The sequence below is a fragment of the Nyctereutes procyonoides genome, unplaced genomic scaffold, assembly GCF_905146905.1.
Source record: "Nyctereutes procyonoides isolate TBG_1078 unplaced genomic scaffold, NYPRO_anot_genome, whole genome shotgun sequence".
Taxonomy (NCBI): Eukaryota; Metazoa; Chordata; class Mammalia; order Carnivora; family Canidae; genus Nyctereutes; species Nyctereutes procyonoides.
This window is the reverse complement of record NW_026575044.1, coordinates 3,468,321-3,488,196: the sequence shown is the minus strand read 5'-3', so window position 1 is coordinate 3,488,196 and position 19,876 is coordinate 3,468,321. Positions and strand designations below refer to the sequence as shown.

The following is a 19,876-nucleotide window of genomic DNA, read 5'->3' as shown; positions in this document are numbered from 1 at the left end:
ATGAATAAATAAAAAAAATTTTTTTTAAATCCTTTTTCTGTTCTTGGTAACATGGATACCTTCAATCAATTACCCTCTCTGGGCTAGAGTTTTTTTCATCTTTATTTTTTTATTTTATTTTATTTTTATTTTTTTTAATTTTTTAATTTTTTTATCATCTTTAAAATGAATCCTGAACTACATGAGTTTTTTGATGCCCATAATAGGTTAGAACAATTAATTAGGAGGTGCGGGAGGGGCTGCTGGAGGCAAGCTGCAGTCAGCTGATGACTTGATCCAAATGGAGCAGATAATAAGAAAATTAAAAGCATTTATAAAAGTTCAAAAATAATCATGCTAAGGACATCTAGATGGGGGCAAATAGTCCTACATATCTGAGTGGACCCAGAGGGCATCACTAAATTTATATTATGTTCCTGATGTTCATACTAGTCTTGTTACCAGGTAGAAAAAGAAAGAAAACAAAAACAAAACAAAACAAAACAAAAAACAGTTATACAAAATACTGCATTTTTCCATTTTTGTTTTGACATAATTTCAGACTAACAAAGTGCAAAAAGAATGCAAAGAATTCCATTTGCCCTTCACCCAGAATTCTCAAATGTTAACATTTTATTACATTTTCTTAAACCTTTTCCCTCTCCCTCATGTGTGTGTTTCTCAACTATATGAAAGCAGCAGAAATGATGGTCCTTAAATCCTTAAATACTCTGTGTGTGTGTGTATGTGTAAGACCATCATCCTTAAGCTCTTTGAAGTTTCCTAAAGACTATGGGCATTATTTTACATAACCACAGTGTAATTATCAAAATCAGGAAATTAATACTAATATAGTATAAGTAGCTAACATACAGGTGTTACTGAGGTGTTGCTAGTTGTCCCAATTGTGTGCATTATAGTAGAGAATCATGAGTTTCTTTGAGTTGTCAGGTCCCTTCTGTCACCTCAGTTTGCCTGAGTCTTTTTTCCTTGATTTTACATTAACATTTTTGGAGAGTACAGGCCAGTTATATACTAGAATGCCCCTCCATCATGTGTGTCTGACGATTTGGGTTATGCATGTTTGGTGTTCTGTTCTCAGGACATGAAACAGGGAGGCATGTCTTCCCAAATTGCCCCATTACTAATGACATTACCTCTTTTTTTTTTTTAAGATTTTATTTATTCAAAAAAAAAAGATTTTATTTATTCATGAGAGACACAGAGCAAGGCAGAGGGAGAAGCAGGCTCCCTGCAGGGAGCCCGACAGGGGACTGGATCCCAGGTCTCCAGGATCAGGCCCTGAGCTGAAGGCAGTGCTAAACTGCTGAGCTACCCAGGCGTCCCTGACATCACCTTTGATCCCCAGTTCAGATAATGTCTGCCATATTTCTGCCCTGTAAAGTAACTATTTTTCCCTTTGTATTTAATAACTATCTTGTGGAGGAATACTTTGAAACTATAAATATTGTTTCTCTGTAAACCTGTTACCTTTATATGAAGACAGAAAAAATAATACATTTTAGCAATATTTCCATCAAAATGGTTGTGGTGTTACAAAACAACTTCGAGAAGGGGCCTTTGGGTGGCTCAGGCAGTTAAGTATCTGCCTTCCGGCCCAGGTCATGATGTCAGGGTCCCAGGATCCAGCCCCGCGTTGGGCTCCCTGCTCAGCCAGGAGTCAGCTGCTGCTTCTCCCTCTGCCCACCCCCTGTTGTAAGTGGCACTTGCTTCCTCTCTCTCTCTCAAATAAATAAAATCTTTAAAAACCAAACAACTTCAAGGAACTTGTGGCAGCCATAGGACAAATCCAATCATGCAGAATTATGAATTCTTTCAAAGAAATTAGATATATGTACTTTCTAGGTTTTGTTTTTGTTTTTGTTTTTTTTAAAGATTTTATTTATTCATGAGAGACAGAGACACAGGCAGAGGGAGAAGCAAGCTCCCTGCGGGGAGCCCAATGCAGGACTCAATTCTTGGACTCTGGGATCACGCTCTGAGCCAAAGGCAGACACTCAACCACTGAGCCACCCAGGTGTCCTTGCACTTCTTAGTTTTTTAAAAATATTCTTCACATACCTAAAGTCAATTTGTAAACTTACAAATGTAAAAATAATTTGGTATGTTGGTAGCATTGTTGCCTTTTTTTTTTTAAAAGATTTTATTTATTTATTAATCACACACACAGGGAGAGAGAGGCAGGCAGGCAGAGACATAGGCAGAGGGAGACGCAGGCTCCATGCAGAGAGCCCGATGTGGGACTTGATCCCGGGACTCCAGGATCACACTCTTAGCCAAAGGCAGATGCGCTTAACTGCTGAGCCACCCAGGTGCCTAGCATTGTTGCTTTTGAAAGATTAAGAAATGAATCACGCCTGGAAGTTTTCCTTTTGTCCAGTGTTGGGGGCAGAATGAAATGAACAAAAATCTTTCAAGGGCAGAGAATCTATTAATGTCTCTTCTTTCTCTCCTTTTGCTGTTTCTTTCATATCTCCACCAAAATGTCCACTTTCACCATATTGCCTCCTTAAATATACCTGGTGGTGCCCATTTCCCACGAGATCAAGTTCCAGCTTCTCAGCATGTCTTTTCACCTTTGAAGGCTTTCTTCTATTCCAGCCAAATTAACCTACACAGTTCATTTGTAAACATCTTCACCTTTTTCTCTCTTTGCAAAATTCCCTTCCTTTCCATCTACCTTGGTTTTTCTCAACCTTCCAGCTAAAATTCAAGTTCATTTTCCATGAAACACACCCTTGACCTCTCCATTTTTCAAACTTTCAACTTTAATTAACCAATACAGTTTTTTTGCTAAGGAGATGCTTTCATAGGAACTTTTTAGGGAAGATAAGGTGAAACAAGAAGTAAAATACACTGGGGTGCCTGAGTAGCTCAGTTGGTTAAGCAGCTGCCTTTGGCTCGGGTCATGGCCCCGGGGTCCTGTGATCGAGCCCCATGTCGGCTCCCTGCTCTGCAGAGAGTCTGCGTCTCCCTCTCCCTCCGCCTCTCCCCATGCTTGTGCTTGCTCTCTCTTTCTCTCTCTCTCTAATAAATAAATAAAATCTTTTTTTTAAAAAAAAAGAAGTAAAATACAGACCTGGTAGCGTGTGACTCGTTTGGAGGACTATTTTATTGTGTCCGGACCCTGCATGCTGCTGGTGCTCAGTGTCTGTTGATGGATATGTATGTTCCTTCATAGTATCTAATGAGACTGCACCCCCTGCAGACCTAGCTAGTCCTGAATTTGCTATTCAGGAAATTAGTTGTTTAATTGATAACTAATCTTTTTTAATTATCTTTAAAATTTTAAAAATATTTATTTATTTGTTCATGAGAGGCACAGAGAGAGAGAGAGAGAGAGAGAGAGAGAGAGAGAGAGAGAGAGGGCAGAGACACAGGCAGAGGGAGAAGCAGGCTGCATGAAGGGAGCCTGATGCGGGACTTGATCCAGGACTCCAGGATCACGCCCTGAGCCGAAGGCAGGCATTAAACCGCTGAGCCACCCAGGGATCCCCCTATCTTTAAAATTTTTGTTATCTTTTTTGTTGTTATTTTATTCTAGCCTGCATCTCAACAGGAAGGGGGGAGGGCAAATGTTTTCAGTTCTCTCTCGTTTTATTTTCTGTCCAAGGATGAGCATTTATACTTTGAACTCTCTCTGACAGTGATAAGTTGGTGCTGATGAATCTTGTTCACTGAGGTTAATAAGCAGGTTGGTTTCTTTAATTTACCTGGGGAAAAAAAATGTTTAAGTTTCATTAACAATAACTTCACCTTATAGGAATCCTAAAAATTCAGCTGTTCTCAGGTTGTTGACTACCTTATGTGTTCTTTGAAAGCTTTGTCACCCCCAGGAAGTGTCCTGTATGTTTGGCACACAAAGGCCAACAGGTAATTCCACCCTTTAAGGGGTCTTGAGTCTAGGAGGGGTACTCGAGATAGTTGCTGTACTAGTACCAAAAAGATCTTGCCTCTCACTTGAAGATGCAGCTTTAATAATCAGCAGTCATAGGGCAGCCCCCAAGGCACAGCGGTTTAGCACCGCCTGTAGCCCAGGGCATGATCCTGGAGACCCGGGATCGAGTCCCACATCGGGCTCCCTGCATGGTGCCTGCTTCTCCCTCTGCCTGTGTCTCTGCCTCTCTCTCTAGCTGTGTCTCTATGGATAAATAAATAAAATCTTAAAAAAAAAACAATCAGCAGTCATAGAGAGATGTATGACAAATACTGAGTAGTGGGGCAGAAGAGGTATTGAGGTCAGGGAGGGTTTTCTGAAGTCATGTTTAGGTGCTGTCTTGAGATTCTGTAGGATTTTAGAGATGGGCCTCATTGTGTGTCTCATGAGTAATTAAATAAAAATCTCTCTCTCTCAAAAAAAAAATGTAGAATCACTGAGGGCTTTTTAAAAATCCTGATGCCCAGGCCATACCCCATATCAGTGAAATCAGAGTCCCTGGGGCTAGAGGTGGGACTCAGACATCAGTATTTGTCTTTACTAGACTTTGTTTTTCACAGCAAAATTGAGAGAAAAGTTGTATATCCATATGCCATAGACCCATATTATCCCAGACATGGATTAGCCTCGCTCGTTATCAACCTTCCCTGCATTGATACATCATAACCACCTGTAGCCCATGACTTACATTAGGGTTCGCTCTTGGTGTTATACATCCTCAGGGTTTGGACAAATGCATTATGATACGTATCCATCATCACACTACCATGTAGGGTATTTTCAGTAGTTTCAATAGGTATCAGTATTTTTTATTTTTTTTATTTTTAATTTTTATTTATTTATTTATTTTGGTATCAGTATTTTTTAAAGCTCTCTAGGTGTAGCCAAGGCCGAGAACCATTGTGCTGTATTTTTGTTCTGGGGCTTATTTATTACTATAAGTTTTGGGTACTTTTTATCTGACTTGTATGTGAAAAGTACCTTTGTCTTCTTTGTATAGTCAGTTCCCCATAAAAACCCATATTTTGTTTGAATAAAAGAGTCAGTTAAAGCTTGATCATCAGAGTAGTGAAAAGAGCTAGGCTTTGGGGTCATAAAGTCCTAGATTGAACTTTTGGCTTTACATTTGCTGGATAAGGGACTTGGGCAAGTTCCTTAGTCTCTCTGAACTTTTATCTAGTAGATGACACCCAATAGTGCTGTTGAAAAATAATAAATATTCCTTAGTTTAGTAATGCGTTACCCATAATAAGCAGTCAGTAAGTGGTGGTTTTTGCATTGCACTGTTTTTGCCTTATTTTGGAAGTGAGGAATACCCTTCTTGTCATTGGCATATTCTTTAATCACATGTTCTTTTGTTGGCTCTAATATTTTGTATTGTTTTTTTCTGATTTGGATTAAATTGTGGTTCAAGTATCTTCTAACATACTGTAGACCTTCTGATAAGATCTGAGAGCTCAGACAGACAGATTTAAGTACAGTGGTCTTTTGTTTGAATAGAAATTTTAAAAGCTGTTTCAACACATGAGAAGTATAAAATATGTGAGAGTAGGGCAGCCCGGGTGGCTCAGCGGTTTAGCGCTGCTTTCAGCCCAGTCTGTGATCCTGGAGACCCGGGATCTAGTCCCACGTCCGGCTCCCTGTGTGGAGCCTGCTTCTCCCTCTGCCTGTGTCTCTGCCTCTCTCTCTCTCTCTCTCTCTCTCTGTCTCTCTGTCTCTGTCTCTCATGACTATATATATATATATATATATGCATTATTTTTTAATTTATTTTTAATGTATTAAATGTGCCCCACCCCCACCCCCAAGGTTTCAACACATTCTTTATGCTAAAGCATTTTAGTCCACTAGAATCTATCAGCAGAAGATCTGATTTCTTACTTTCATCTGTTTTCTAAGAACTGAGAAATGCAGGGCACTTGATGTGGACGAGACAGTTGAGGTTCAGCACATCTGCGGCATCTGTGTTGACTGCCTGACTGTATTGACAGCCCATCTGGGGTTTGGATGGAAGCCCTGCCCTGTGTAAAGTCCACAGTCTGGCTGTGTGTGTCCCAGGGGCCAGGCACCGTGCCTTTGCCTTGACACTGTAGGTATTTGTTTATTTGTCTTCAAGAGACTGTCAGTCTTTTAAGGGCAGAGGCTGAGTCCCAGTGTGCTCTGAAAGAATGAATCGTTGACTGAAAAAAAAGAAAAGTGGTAGCAGGAAAGCAGGATGAACAGTACATACATAGAGGGGGCTAAGAAGAAATACCAGGGCTTTAAGGAGTCAAATGATTTGTTAATGACTGGCCTGATTCAGGACCTTTTGAATGTCTCATTTGAGAAACAGAAAGACCTTTGTTGGTGCAAAAAGGTTAAAGATAGAGATGTGGCCAGCTGGACATTGACTGTGAGTGGAAGGAATTGATTCTGAGGAGTTTAGTAATCCTGTGTGTTAGTGGAAGTACACAGACTTTTCTTTATTATTATTTTTTTCAAGATAAGTTTTTTTCTTTTAATTTTACTTCAGGTGTCCTTAATGTATTGCATTAGTTTCAGGTGTACAATATAGTGCTTAAACACTTCCATATATACTACTCAGTGCTCATCATCATGAATGTACTCTTAATCCCCTTCATTTACTTTACCCCTTCTCCCCCTGCACCTCTCCTCTGGTGACCATCAGTTTGTTCTTCATAGTTAAGAAGCTCTTTCTTGGTTTGTGTCTCTCCCTTTTTCTTCCCTCTGTTTTATTTCTTAAATTCCACATATGAGGGCAGCCCGGGTGGCTCGGCGGTTTAACGCAGCCTTTGGCCCGGGCTGTGATCCTGGAGACCCAGGATCGAGTCCCACGTCAGGCTCCCTGCATGGAGCCTGCTTCTCCCTCTGCCTGTGTCTCTGCCTCTCTCTCTCTCTCTCTCTCTCTCTCATGAATAAATAAATAAATAAAATCTTAAAAAAAAATTTCCACATATGAGTGAAATCATATGGTATTTGTTTTTCTCTCACTGGCTTATTTCACTTAGCATTATACTTTCTAGATCCATCCATGTTGTTGCATATGGCAAGATTTCATTCTTTGTTTTATGTCTGAATAATATTCCATTGTATTATATATACTAGATCTTCTTTATCCAGTCATCTATTGATGGACACTTAGGTTACTTCTATAATTTGGCTATTGCAAATAATGCAGTAATTATAGGAGTGTATCCCTTTGAAATAGTATTTTTGTATTTTGGGGTAAATACCGAGTAGTGCAATTACTGGATCATAGGGCAATTCTATTTTTAATTTTTTGAGGAACCTCCATACTGTCTTCCTCAGTGGCTGCACTGATTTGCATTCCCATCAGCAGTGCACAAGCGTTCCTATTTCTCTACATCCTCACCAACACTTGTTTCTTGTGTTTTTTAGCCATTCTGACAGGTGTGAGGTGATATCTCATTGTCGTTTTGATTCACATGTCCTTGATGTTGGGTGATGTGGAGCGATGTTGCATTTTGGCCGTCTGGATGTCTGTGAAGAGATGAGTGTTCATGTCTTCTGTCCATTTTTTAATTGGATTACTTGTTTGAGTTTTTTGGTATTGAGTTGTATAAGTTGAGCTGTGTAAGTTCTCTTTGTATTTTGTCAGATATGTCATTTGCAACTTTATTCTCCCATTCAGTAGGTTGTCTTTTAGTTTTGTTGATTGTTGCAGAAGCTTTTTATTTTGATGAAGTTTCAATAGTTTATTTTTGCTTTTGTTTCCCTTGCCTTAGGAAACATATCTAGAAAGATACAGCTGTTGTCGGAGAAATTACTACCTGTACTGTCTTTTAGGATTTTTATGGTTTCAGGTCTCACATTTAGGTCCTTAATCCATTTTGAGTTTGTTTTTGTGCATGGTATAAGAGAAAGAAAGTGGTCCAGTTTCATTCTTTTGCATGCTGCTTCCCAGTTTTCCCAACACCATTTGCTGAAGAGACTTTTCCCCATTGTATATTCTTGCCTCAGATGTTGAAGATTAATTGACCATATAATTGTGGGATTTTTTTTCTGGGCTCTCTATTCTGTTCCATTAATCTGTATGTCTGTTTTTGTCTCCATACCATACTGGTTTGATCACTACAGTTTTGTAATATAACTTGAAATCTGGAATTGTGATGCCTTCAGTTTGGCTATTTGGGGTCTTAAAGGACATACACTTTTCTTATTGAACATTTCAAAATTTGAGTCTCCTTTGGGATTATCTCATCTAGATTGGAAGAAAACTCTGGAAACCTGTCTAAGCTTCCTGTAAGATAGTTGTCAGCATCCTAACTTGGCCCTGAGTCATCTCTGGAAATAATGTTTGGGGCATGATCCTAAAGGCATTTGTTGTGAAGCAAGTATACTTTTTATGACTGAGTTTAGTTGACATGTTTTATTTTTCTCTCTTTTCTTTCCTTCCTTCCTACTTTAAAACAAATGTTTGTTGGGATGCCTGGGTGGCTCAGCGGTTGAGCGTCTGCCTTTGGCTCAGGGCGTGATACCAGAGTTCCAGGATCAAGTCCCACATCAGGCTTCCTGCATAGAGCCTGCTTGTCTCTGCCTCTCTCTCTATGTCTCTCATGAATAAAGAAATAAAATCTTAAAAAAAAAAAGTTTGTTGAACATATTGACAAAAAAGCATTTGTGAAGTAAGGAGAATATGATGACAAGCAAGGTGGATACAGCCCTTAGTGCCTCCTGGTTACAGGCGGTCAGTATTCCTGCAGAGGGCAGGGGGCTTCGCGGGGAGGGCAGGGCAGGATACGAAGGAGCACTGGGTGGGGAGTTTGGCGAGATGTGAGGAAGTCATTTAGATTGAGGCCTGAAGCGTAACTGCAGACAAAGAGTGTAGAGGAATGTGTTCCTGACAAGTGAAAAGCTTAATTTATTCACATTTAGGGTTCACTGAATAGAGTATATTTTTATAGTCTCCACTTACTCTGTGTTCTCCAGCTGAGGGACATCCAAAATAGTCAACCTTGGTTGATGGAAGAGAGGAATGGCCCTGTTCCGAGCACGAGAGGTCCCTGACCTGATGACACACGCGTTGTTTCCACTGAAGCACATCATCAGGTGGCTCTACTTTATCCAGCCTGATCGTAGGAGTCACAGTCAACACTCTGAGGGAATCTTGTGCTGAATACTTTCACTGGAGCATTCTGGAATTAAAGAAGTAAATCTTTTATGAGCTTACTGATGTCTTCCTTGCTTTAAAAACACAGTTTTTATTGTGAAGAATAATATATATACAAAAGAATGTGTGTGTGTGCACACACAAATATACAGTTTGCAGAGCTGATGTTAAAATGATCTTCCATGCCCTCACTGCCCACCCTAGGAAATCAAATGTTCCCGTTAGTTGTGTGCCTTTTTCATCCTACCCCCCTCCACCCTCTTGCACTCAGACCCATCAAGCTGAATTGTGTTCAGTGTTCTTTTATCATATTTATGCTTGTGTTAGGAGATATTATGGTATCAGATTAACACTGTGTACCAACAGCCAACAAGAGAGGTCAGAAAGCTATTTAAATAAATTACTTGATTGTACTCTTTTAGGCAGGAGAATATAATGGCAACATCAAAGTGTTTCAAAAAAAAAGTTCAAAACAAAAACCTCCTTTCAATTTCAAGGAAAACCGTAGTGAGGGTTGTTAAAAGGGTGAGGTTTTTACAGACCAGGGTACTGCAGATGGACCTAGGAGTAACAGGACAAGGAACTACTTTAATCGTTAAGTTTCATGATCCCTGTCTAGCCCTTGAAAGTGTTTATTCATTCATATTAATGCTATTGCAGTGTATTTCAAATGATTTTATGGTATGAGAGTTTAAATTTACTTGGAGTAGGACCTTTTGACCATGGTAGTTACAAGACATTATTGACATTGCATTACAAAATAGAAGAATATCAAATTGTGGGTATCGTATTTGATTACTGTAGAAATGACCCCTGGTGAGTTGATTCTATGAACTTTTTGATTACTCATCAAATGATTTTTCAGGCTTTTTTCATTTGAATTGATCTACAAGAAGGGTTGTCCTTATTCGTTTTCTTGCCCTTTGAATGTTAGTGTAATTTAGCAAGATTCCTTCCCACAGGAAGAGAGCAATAAGCTCAGCTCCTGTTACCATTTTGAAATTTACAAGTAAGCTAATATATAACTCAGAATCCAAAGTTGGCAGGATATGAAAACATTCATATGTCACGTAATCGTTTTATTCCCTTTCATTTCTGTGTTCTTTTTCCTGAGGCAGTTGGTTTTTCCAGGATGCAACAGGAGACTTTTCCCCATCTGAATTTTTTAATTAAAGCTTAAATACTTCTCACGGCACTAGCATAAATTGTAGGCCTAAAAGAACCCTGTTTAATATCTCACTCAGCCGGGGATTCCAGTCCCCAGTGGCATTTACAGCAGCCGTTTCTCCGCATCTCAAGTGTACTTTACATTTGCATTGGGAGCCATTTTAACGGACTCTCTGTTATGACTGTGAAGACAAGCCATCTGAATTCCGCGATAATTTTACTCTGTATTTCCATAATATCCCTAGTGACTTGGGGGTGGGGTGGGGAAAGACTGGACAAAGCAAACCATTCCCAATTGTTTAAGAAACCCATGAACTCATCTCTTGCTGAAGCTGCGTGGAATGCAGTCTGAGAGAGAAACCTGTACTTTGCCCACATAGAAGAGCCATTCCAGCAGTACCATTCTAGCTCATCGCATTTGGTCGGAAGTGCTGTGCTGTGCTTGGCAGAGTGCCTGGGTAACCGCAGGCACTTTCAGCAGGGGTGTCTCCTGAAGCTCCTCCCTGAGAGTGGCCATGCAGAGCTCCCGGCTCAGTGTTCCACACAAGGCTTACTCTTCCCTTGTCTCTCATGGCATCACAGCTTCCTGGGATACTCACATCTCTTTGTCCTTAGCATTCTCTGTGTTTGGGGGCCCTCATCACAGGCTGAGGAGCAACAAAATGACCAGGGTGGCTGCTGCAGCCTATCTGAGGAAGAAGACTGGGAGGCAAGGTCTGAGAGGGGGTTCGGAGTTAGCTCTTCCTGGCCTTTGTGGGCCTGCGAGGACTTCGCCAGATCCTGGCTAATGTGGAGAACGCTTGGAGTAGTTTGAGCAGAGGAGTGTAAGATCTGATATATATCTTAAAGAGATCTCTCTGGCCTCCCCATGGATTGGCTACAGTTAAGTGGGTGAAGGTGGAAGCAGAGACACCAGTTCAGGAAGCCACCGATATATCCCAAGTGAAAGATGATAGTGGCTTGGACCAAGATGGCCGCACTGGGAGAGGCAGGGAGAGATCGATCATTTTTGAGAGCTGTTTCTAAGTAGACACAACATGTTTTGTGACAGCATGGAGATAAATCATGAGAAAGAGAGGTGTCAAGAAGGCTCAGCCACTGAAAGGCTGGTGTGTTGCCACTTACTGAAATGGAAGAGGCCATGGAATGGTGGGTTTGAGGGTGGGAATCAGGAATTCAATTTGGGCATAATGAATTTGAGATGCCAGTTAGATCCAAGTGAAGTTGGTAGGTGTGTGTGTGTGTGTGTGTGTGTGTGTGTGTGTGTGTGTGTACATACAAGGGTCATCAGCATTCAGGAACTAATTACAGCCTTGAAACTAGATGAAGTCACCAAGAGAAGAGATCGGTCAACGGGAGGATCTGGAACTCTCCAACAGAGCTCAGGAGAACTAGAAAAGGAGCAGGCTATGAGATAAGAGAACCAAAGAGTGATGTTTCAGAAGTCAAACTGAGGGGGGGAAAGTGTTCCAAGTAGGAGTGATCAACTGTCCGGTGTTGCAGGTGGGTCAGTAAGGTGAAGTTTGAGAATTGACTATAGATTTAGCCACATGGAGTCATTAGATTCTTTAACAAGAAGAGTTTTAGTGGAGTACTGGAAATAAAAGCCTGAATTGGGTTTATTCAAGAGAATATGGGAGGAGAGAAATTGGGCACAGTGAAAGTAGACTATTCTTTCAAGATTTGTAATATAGAAGGGACAAAATGGCCATAGCTGTGGGAAGATACAGGGTCAAGATTTGTTCCCCTAAAGCTGGGATATAAATATAGGTATTTATATGACTGATGGTAGTAAGTCAGTAGAGAGTGAAAAATTCAAGAGAAAGAGACAGAACTGCTGGATTAACATCCTTAGCCAAGAAAAGATGAGGGAGGTCCTGTGTACAGAGGAGGGGCTGCCCTGGAGAGGAGTGACAAGTAGATGGAATAGGGAAAGGGGGAAGGATTGGTAGGCATTATTAGGAACCCCCTTTGAAGTTGATGGTCATGAACTTCAGGGAAACCAGTTGGGGGGATTGTGTGCTTTGCTGCCTTGGTGGAGATGCAGGATTGGTAGAGGATTGGGCTGAGGTCTCGCCAGGAGAGTACACTGAGGGGAGAGGCAAGGGAGCTGATGGCACATGCCAGGGAATGAATCCAGTCATGCACCGTGGAACCAGTTTGAGGAGGACAAATGATGTGCTGAGCATGAGACACAGTAAAGAGACTGGAGGGTTGATGGATATTAGGTTCTGATGTGGCTGAAGAATCAACAAAGTTCAGGGTATTGGAAGAAATGCTCTGAAAAGCCAAGAGGTGGCAGAGCGTGGAGAAGCCTGAGATGGTAGAGGGGTTGCTGGTATTAATAATAGGGCCTGGGGCCATGGTTCTCATGTTTCAGTATTGGGAGACATTATTGGTTGCCACAGCAGCAAGGGGAGAAGATGCCACTGACATCTAGTAGAGGCCAGGGGTTATACTAAATATCCTGTAATGCATAGGACAGCCCCTGAGCAGAGAACAATCCAACCCAGTGGTTAGTAGTGCCAAGGTTGAGAAGCCCTGGCCTAGGGTACGTTTGGGAATGGGTGGCTGGGATAGGCCTGAGGTTAATGTAATGGAAGAGAAGATAAACAAAGAGACCAGGGCTTTGAAAGGTTCATTTTAAGACTAATGGGATCTCCAAGACTAGGACAACAGTAGTGCTGGCAAGAAAGAGAGCCAGGGACAAGAGGATGTTAACTAGCTATATATGGAGCATTTTATTTATTTATTTTTTGGAACTGCTGATTGATGAGAGTTGGAATTCGCAATCCTGGCTATAAGAGCTGCATGTCCTAATTAGAGTGACTTTTTTTTTTTTTTTTTTTTTTTAAGCCACTTGTCCGTTAACCAGCTCTGGTATAATTAAGTCTTTCTCAGATAGTCTAAAAGCCATCTAGGGATTTGGTTAGTCTTTTTTGGTCAAAATTTAGTGAACTTGGACACATGGGCTAGTTCCATCTTGAAATAACCTCTCAGGTGTCAGATTTTGCCAGCCAGCCTTGAGGCAGGAATCTGGTTTAAGAAAACCTTTGAGGAGACTTATTTATTGACTTTGCAGACCGGCTTCCCCTCAGTGTCCACCACTGTGGAGAAAACTAGTCAAAATCACACAGTAGGGCAGCCCGGGGGGCTCAGTGGTTTAGCACCGCCTTCCACCCAGGGTGTGATCCTGGGGTCCCGGAATCGAGTCCTGTGTCAGGCTCCCTGCATGGAGCCTGCTTCTCCCTCTGCCTGTGTCTCTGCCTCTCTCTCTCTCCCTCTGTGTCTCTCATGAATAAATACATAAAATCTTTAAAAAAAAAATCACACAGTAAATAAGGGTTATAAGCCAGTGCTGTTTCCTGTAGTTAAGCTAGTCAGATCGCCTGGTCTTGTGCTTTGTCCTTCATTTTGAACTCAGATGCCTTGGGGCTGCTTTTCTGCCTACCCACAATAGCAAGGAACGTCTTTTGTTTGCTTCTTGTTTGAAAGAAGGGCTTGTTTTGAGGTTTGGGCCACAAATAATAATCCATTGTTCTCTATAATAATAATCCACCCTCTTTAGCAGAAAAAAAATCTGCTTGATGCAGTGTGGCTATCAGTTTATTTAAAAGAATAGCCAAAAGTGCCCATTGTGTTCTGAGAATAAACATTTGGAAGATGGTTGGGAGGACTGGGGGAGTACTCTTGTTCTCCTTGGCCTGGAGTCACGGTTAAGACCTCAGGAAGAAAAAATTCTTAATATGATCATCAGTCCCGGGTGACAGTACCCTTCCTTATTCTGCTCATCTGTTACATTCTAAGAATAATTAGAACACTGTAGATCTGGATTCTTTGCAAACTATTTCTTTAAAAAATATCTTATTTGGAAGATAAGCTTCTCTACATTAGCTTTAATTCGTTTCATTTTTAGGCTAAATATTTTTCTTTCTAACTTTCATTGAATCCATAAAAATGTCTTTTGAGTGAAGACTATTTGATTTTATCAGCAATCCTTAAAATTCTTGTAGTTGCCTCTGACTACAGATTTGAAAAAAGGACCTATTTTTATATTCTAAGTGATAGGCATTTTAATGACTATTTCTGGGCTTAGACTAACTGAATAAATTCAATGGGTGAAGTGAAAATGTGAACCAGAGTGGTCAGCTAGTTCTTGAATGCATATGTATCAAGCATGCTGAAATGTAATAGTAGATACGATTTCACTAAGGAAAACAAAATATGTTGTGCATGTTCCTTAAATCCCTTATAGGAAAGGATCAGTTAAATAATAAACATAACTTTAATTTTTTTTAATTATTTATTTCAGAGAAGGAGGAGGGGCAGAGGGAGAAGGAAAGAGAATCTCAAGCAGACTCCCCACTGATCGCAGAGTCCAAGGGTGGAGGCACTCAGTCCCAAGACCTGGAGATCATAACCTGAGCCAAAATCAAGTGTCTGACCCTTAATGACTGAGCCACCCAGGCACCCTTAAACGTGGCTTTACATGAAGTGATACCTCATCTAGCATAATTTTAATTGTAGAGACAGCAGGGTGGCTCAGCGGTTAAGCATCTTCCCCTTCGGCTCGGGGCATAATCCTGGAGTCCTGGGATCGAGTCTCACATCAGGCTTCTTACATGGAGCCTGCTTCTCTCTCTGTCTATGTCTCTGCCTCTCTGTGTGTGTTTCTCATGAATAAATCAATAAAATCTTTAAAAGAGAGAGAGAGAATAGTTTTAATTGCATTAAATACGAAAGATGAGAAAAAGTTCAATGTGATAGCAGTTGAATTTGACAGTAAAATATGAGAACTACTTAAGTGAAGAAATTAGGGCCTCTACATTATTAAAAATAGATCATCAAGGAAACAACCGAGATGTCCCCCTTCAAGGGGTGAATATCCATAAAATGGATATTATTCAGCAATAAAAAGAAATGAACTGTCTTGCTATAAAATGACATGGAGGAAACAAATATTGCTAAGTGATAGAAGCTAATCTGAAAAGGCTACATTTGCTGTATGATTCCAACTACATAATGATCTGGAAAAGGCAAACATAAAGAAACAGTAAAAAGATCAGCGGTTACTGGGGGTTCAGGGGAGGGAGGAGAGGAATGAATAGGTGGAAGGAACGGGGGGATGTTTAGAACAGTGAGATGATTCTGTGTTTTCCTATAATAGTGGAAATACATGTTATTATGCATTGTCAAAACCCATGAAATGTGTAACAGGGAGTGAACCCTAATGTAAATGATGAGCTTTAGTAAAAAATAATGTAACAGTATTGACTCTTCAACTATAACAAAACTGTTACAGTAACAAAAGATGTTACTAATAGGTGAAACAGGGCAGGGGTGGGGGTGGGGGTGGGTGGGGATGAAGGTAATCTATGGGAACCCTCTGCTTCCTGCTCAGTGTTTCTGTAACCCTAAAACTGCTCTAAGAAATAAAGAAATTTAAAAGAAAATTTAAATGAAGAAAACATAACTTTTTTATTGGAGTTCAATTTGCCAACATATACCGTATTACCCAGTGCTCATCCTGTCAAGTGCTCCCCTCAGTGCCTGTCACGCAGTCACCCCAGCCCCCTGCCCACCTCCCTTTCCACTACCCCTTGTTTGTTTCCCAGAGTTAGGAGTCTCTCATGAAGAAAACATAATTTAAAAGAAATAATTTAATTTAAAAGAAAAACATTAGGTATAGCTGAACTGGTGAAAATATCTTCTTACTGAGAAACGAAAACAAAATCCCAGACCGTCAGCAGTTTATCCTGTTTACAAGAGTACCTGGCTGTGAAATATTCTTCCAAAAATGTATAGGACGCAATGGCAACAGATAATCTGTATATATCCCATAACTTTCTCATTATCTCTGTTGTCTTCTCTGATAAATTGCACCATAGTATTTATGCTAAATCCTAAATCTGCTTTCCTTGTTTCTCCCTCTCCAGTGACCACTGATGCGTCAGGCTTGGAGGTGTATACCCCAAAAGAAATCTTCGTGGCAAATGGGACGCAAGGGAAGCTGACATGCAAGTTCAAGTCTACTAACACTACGGGCACATTGACCTCGGTCTCCTGGAGCTTCCAGCCAGAGGGGACCGACACCACTGTGTCGGTAGGAATGCTTGCTTCCTCCTGCTGAGCCTCCCTCTGGGTTCCCAGGGCTCTGTGCTGCTCAGGTGTAATGAGCATCCGTTCTTCTGGTGGTTCACTTCCCAAACAAGTGTGTTGACACATAGATTTTAAGGCCCTTCTCTTGTCCCAAGCTCTCTGGGAAAAATTAAGTTCAGCATTTCTCTCTCTCTCTTTTTTAAAGATTTTATTTATTTATTTGTGAGAGAGAGAGGGAGAGAGGGAAAGTGGAAGCAGGGAGTGGGGCAGTGGGAGAGGGAGAACTGCATGTTGACCATCCTTTATGTATGGGCACGTGCTTTAGCAGTGTTTCATGTTTCAGGGTGTCAGCACTCGGCAGGGATAGTCGGCCACTTTAAGATAGATTCTTTTGCATGATGATGAGTTACATGGTTGACCATCATCTGGATACAGTTCCATTGCATACCTCTGTCACATCACCTCCTCACCTGCACAGGAACAAGTGTGTTCCCCACTACAGATTGAGGAGGGGGAGTGGGAAACCGCTCAAGAGGGTCATGATCTAGCCAAGATCACACCATACAGACTGGACTTGTTCAAACCCTGTTTTGTTGCCCTCTAGTTACTGTTACTTCCCTTATGTATTCTTTATCTCTCAGATGGGAAAATTTGTTAATAATGTTTACTGTCTCTAGGCTTTAGAGATTGATTAAAGCAATGTTTCTCTCTCTCTTTCTTTTTTTTTTTTTTAAGATTTATTTATTTATTCATGAGAGACAGACACAGAGAGAAAGAGAGAGGTAGAGACACAGGCAGAGGGAGAAGCAAGCTCCATGCAGGGAGTTCATGCGGAACTTGATCCCGTACCCCAGGATCATGCTCTGAGCCAAAGGCAGACACCCAACCACTGAGCCACCCGGGCATCCCAAAGCAGTATTTCCCAATCTTTCTATTCATTATCACCTTTTTAAGGAGTCTTTTTGAAACATACTTTCCTAATTTCTGTCCCCTTTCTAGAAATTTTAAGACTACATCTCTGCTTTATGTATAAAGAGGAAGATTTTTTTCTTATTCTTCCGTGCCCTTAGAGCCAGTATTTGCCCCCACTGTGAGAGATGTCACCTCTGTGGAGAATGCATGGTCTAGAAACTTTAGAAGCTGCTGTTCATCTGTGGAAGTTGTTTTTTGTTTTTTGTTTTAAGATTTTACTTATGAGACAGGAAGGCAGAGACACAGGCAGAGGGAGAAGCAGGCTCCATGCAGGGAACCTGACGTGGGACTCTATCCTGGGTCTCCAGGATCACGCCCTGGGCTGAAGGCGGCTCTAAACCGCTGAGCCCTCCGGGCTGCCCAATCTGTGGAAGTTTTGAGTGTCGTCCCCGCCCCCACCCCCACCCCCCCAGAGAGCCTTTGTGCTTAGAATTTCTCCTTGATACCTTCCTGACAGAATAGAGTTGACTACCTGCCCATTATCTCTAGATCATGATGTCTGGGGAGTCTCCTTTGGGAGAACTTGGAGTGTGTATAGATGACTATAGTTCCTGGAATAAAACCAGTTTTATGTTTAGCCTAAGTAGCTTCATTTTCATATGTGATGTCTCATTAAAGCTATATGTTTTCTGTTGAAATAGTCTCCAAAAGAAAATCTCTGTTGCACTGGATTGGAATATATATACCTGTTTTCCTAATTCTTGAGTGGACCTGTGTCCCCCAGGATTTACATTAAAAAAAGGAATAGGCCCTGGGTGTTATGCCTGAGAAGGAAGGAAGGGAGGCAGGCAGGCAGGCAGGCAGTTCACAGAAAATCAAACATCACCAGGAAGACACCCAGTGGTAATAACTTTCTCTCAAATAGTTGGCTGCATTTATGCTCAAAACATTCTTATCAAGTAGGTTGAGGCAAATTTATATACCTAAAGAACATGCTATATTTTTGATTAGCATATTTAGCTAATCAATTTATAGTTAACCCACCAAACTGATTACAGGTAATTCCAGAATGCTTAGCTATTGATATAAGATTTTATACTTGGAAGTGTCAGAACACATTTAATAAGATGAGCAGGATGCTTTGAATGTTTACAGATTTCCAGGAAAATTCAAGTCTGACATACATACCTTAGATGGCTTTTCTGGTCTGTGGAATCAAGGTCCCCATGTCTAAACTGGAACTTGGGGGGGATCCCTGGGTGGCGCAGCGGTTTGGCGCCTGCCTTTCGCCCAGGGCGCGATCCTGGAGACCCGGGATTGAATCCCACATCGGGCTCCCGGTGCATGGAGCCTGCTTCTCCCTCTGCCTGTGTCTCTGCCTCTCTCTCTCTCTCTCTCTCTCTCTGTGACTATCATAAATAAATAAAAAGTTTAAAAAAATAAAAAAATAAACTGGAACTTGGGGCACTTGGGTGGCTCAGCGGTTGAGTGTCTGCCTTTGGCTCAGGGCGTGGTCCTGGGGTCTGAGGATGGAGTCCCACATTGGGATCCTTGTGTGGAGCCTGTTTCTCCCTCTGCCTGTGTCTCTGTGCGTCTCTGTCTCTTATGAATGAATAAAATCTTAAAAAAATAAACTGGAACTCATCTTCTCTCCCCTCTGTTTACCTTCTTTGCTAGTTCTTTTTGGGTAGTTGTGTTTGTCTAAGGATCTGGTTTTAAAATCTTGAGTCTTGTGGGAGTTTTGTGGTCCTGTCCTCCCTATCTGCTCCCATTTCTTTTCCACCCCTTTTCCTACCCCAGGAATTAAGAATGTTTGCTCTTCCTAACAAGCATGTAGGTTATATTACACACAGCGTGTATGATTGATAAATTGTAGTGATAATAATATAATTGTTATTACTAATATTTTCCAGTGATCATTTAGCATCATGGAGGGTGGGTTTAGAGGAGGTTAAGGCCAGTTAAGAGGTCACAGTCCAATATGATTAGAGCATGAAATGAGGTATTATCAGTGGAACTTCAGTAGAGAGAAGAGAGAAACCTAAGAGGTAGAACTGACAGGGTTAGTAGGTTAACTGGGTGGGAAGGAAAGTAGAGGAATCAAGGATTATTCCAGGATTCATGGTTCAGGAGACTGGAGTAATCCACCAGTTGAGATGGGACACACAAGTGGAAGGTGACGTTTACAGGAGAAGGTGACAAACTTGGAGGTGGGGCCATTGAGTTATATAAAGTGAGTAGGCTGGAGTAGGCTGCCGGGTGAGGATTCAGAGCTCAGGGAACCACCACAGATGGAGAGAGGGGTGAGGAGTTACCAAAATATCAATGGTCCTTAAATCAGAGGAATGGACAAGAATGCACAGAGGTTTCGCTGTGCTCAGAGGTTCTGAAAATGTTTGCTTGACCACAGAGCTTGTGGTTGACTAATGCCCATTTCTACCCTGGTCCACTATGACCTCACCTGTGAATTAAAAGAAAGGTGTGAAGCCTCCTGCAAAGCGACTTGGATTGAAGCCAAGTCTCAGGCTAGATCCCCACTGACTAGGCCTTCCCTAGCTTTCAAGGTGCTGGGCTCAAGGTGCTGGGCTTGACCGGGTTTCTTCGAGAAATGAGTTCCTTTGCTAAAAGCA

General features: G+C 41.4%; 1 protein-coding gene across 1 annotated transcript in view; it reads left to right on the top strand.

The window, feature by feature from the left end:
* MPZL1 (myelin protein zero like 1) overlaps nucleotides 1-19,876 on the top strand; it is a 70,357-nt gene that overhangs the window by 32,627 nt on the left and 17,854 nt on the right. The window contains exon 3 of the mRNA XM_055324336.1: nucleotides 16,172-16,338. Within this exon, the coding sequence (XP_055180311.1) occupies nucleotides 16,172-16,338 (167 nt within the window). The remainder of the gene's footprint in view (nucleotides 1-16,171; nucleotides 16,339-19,876) is intronic.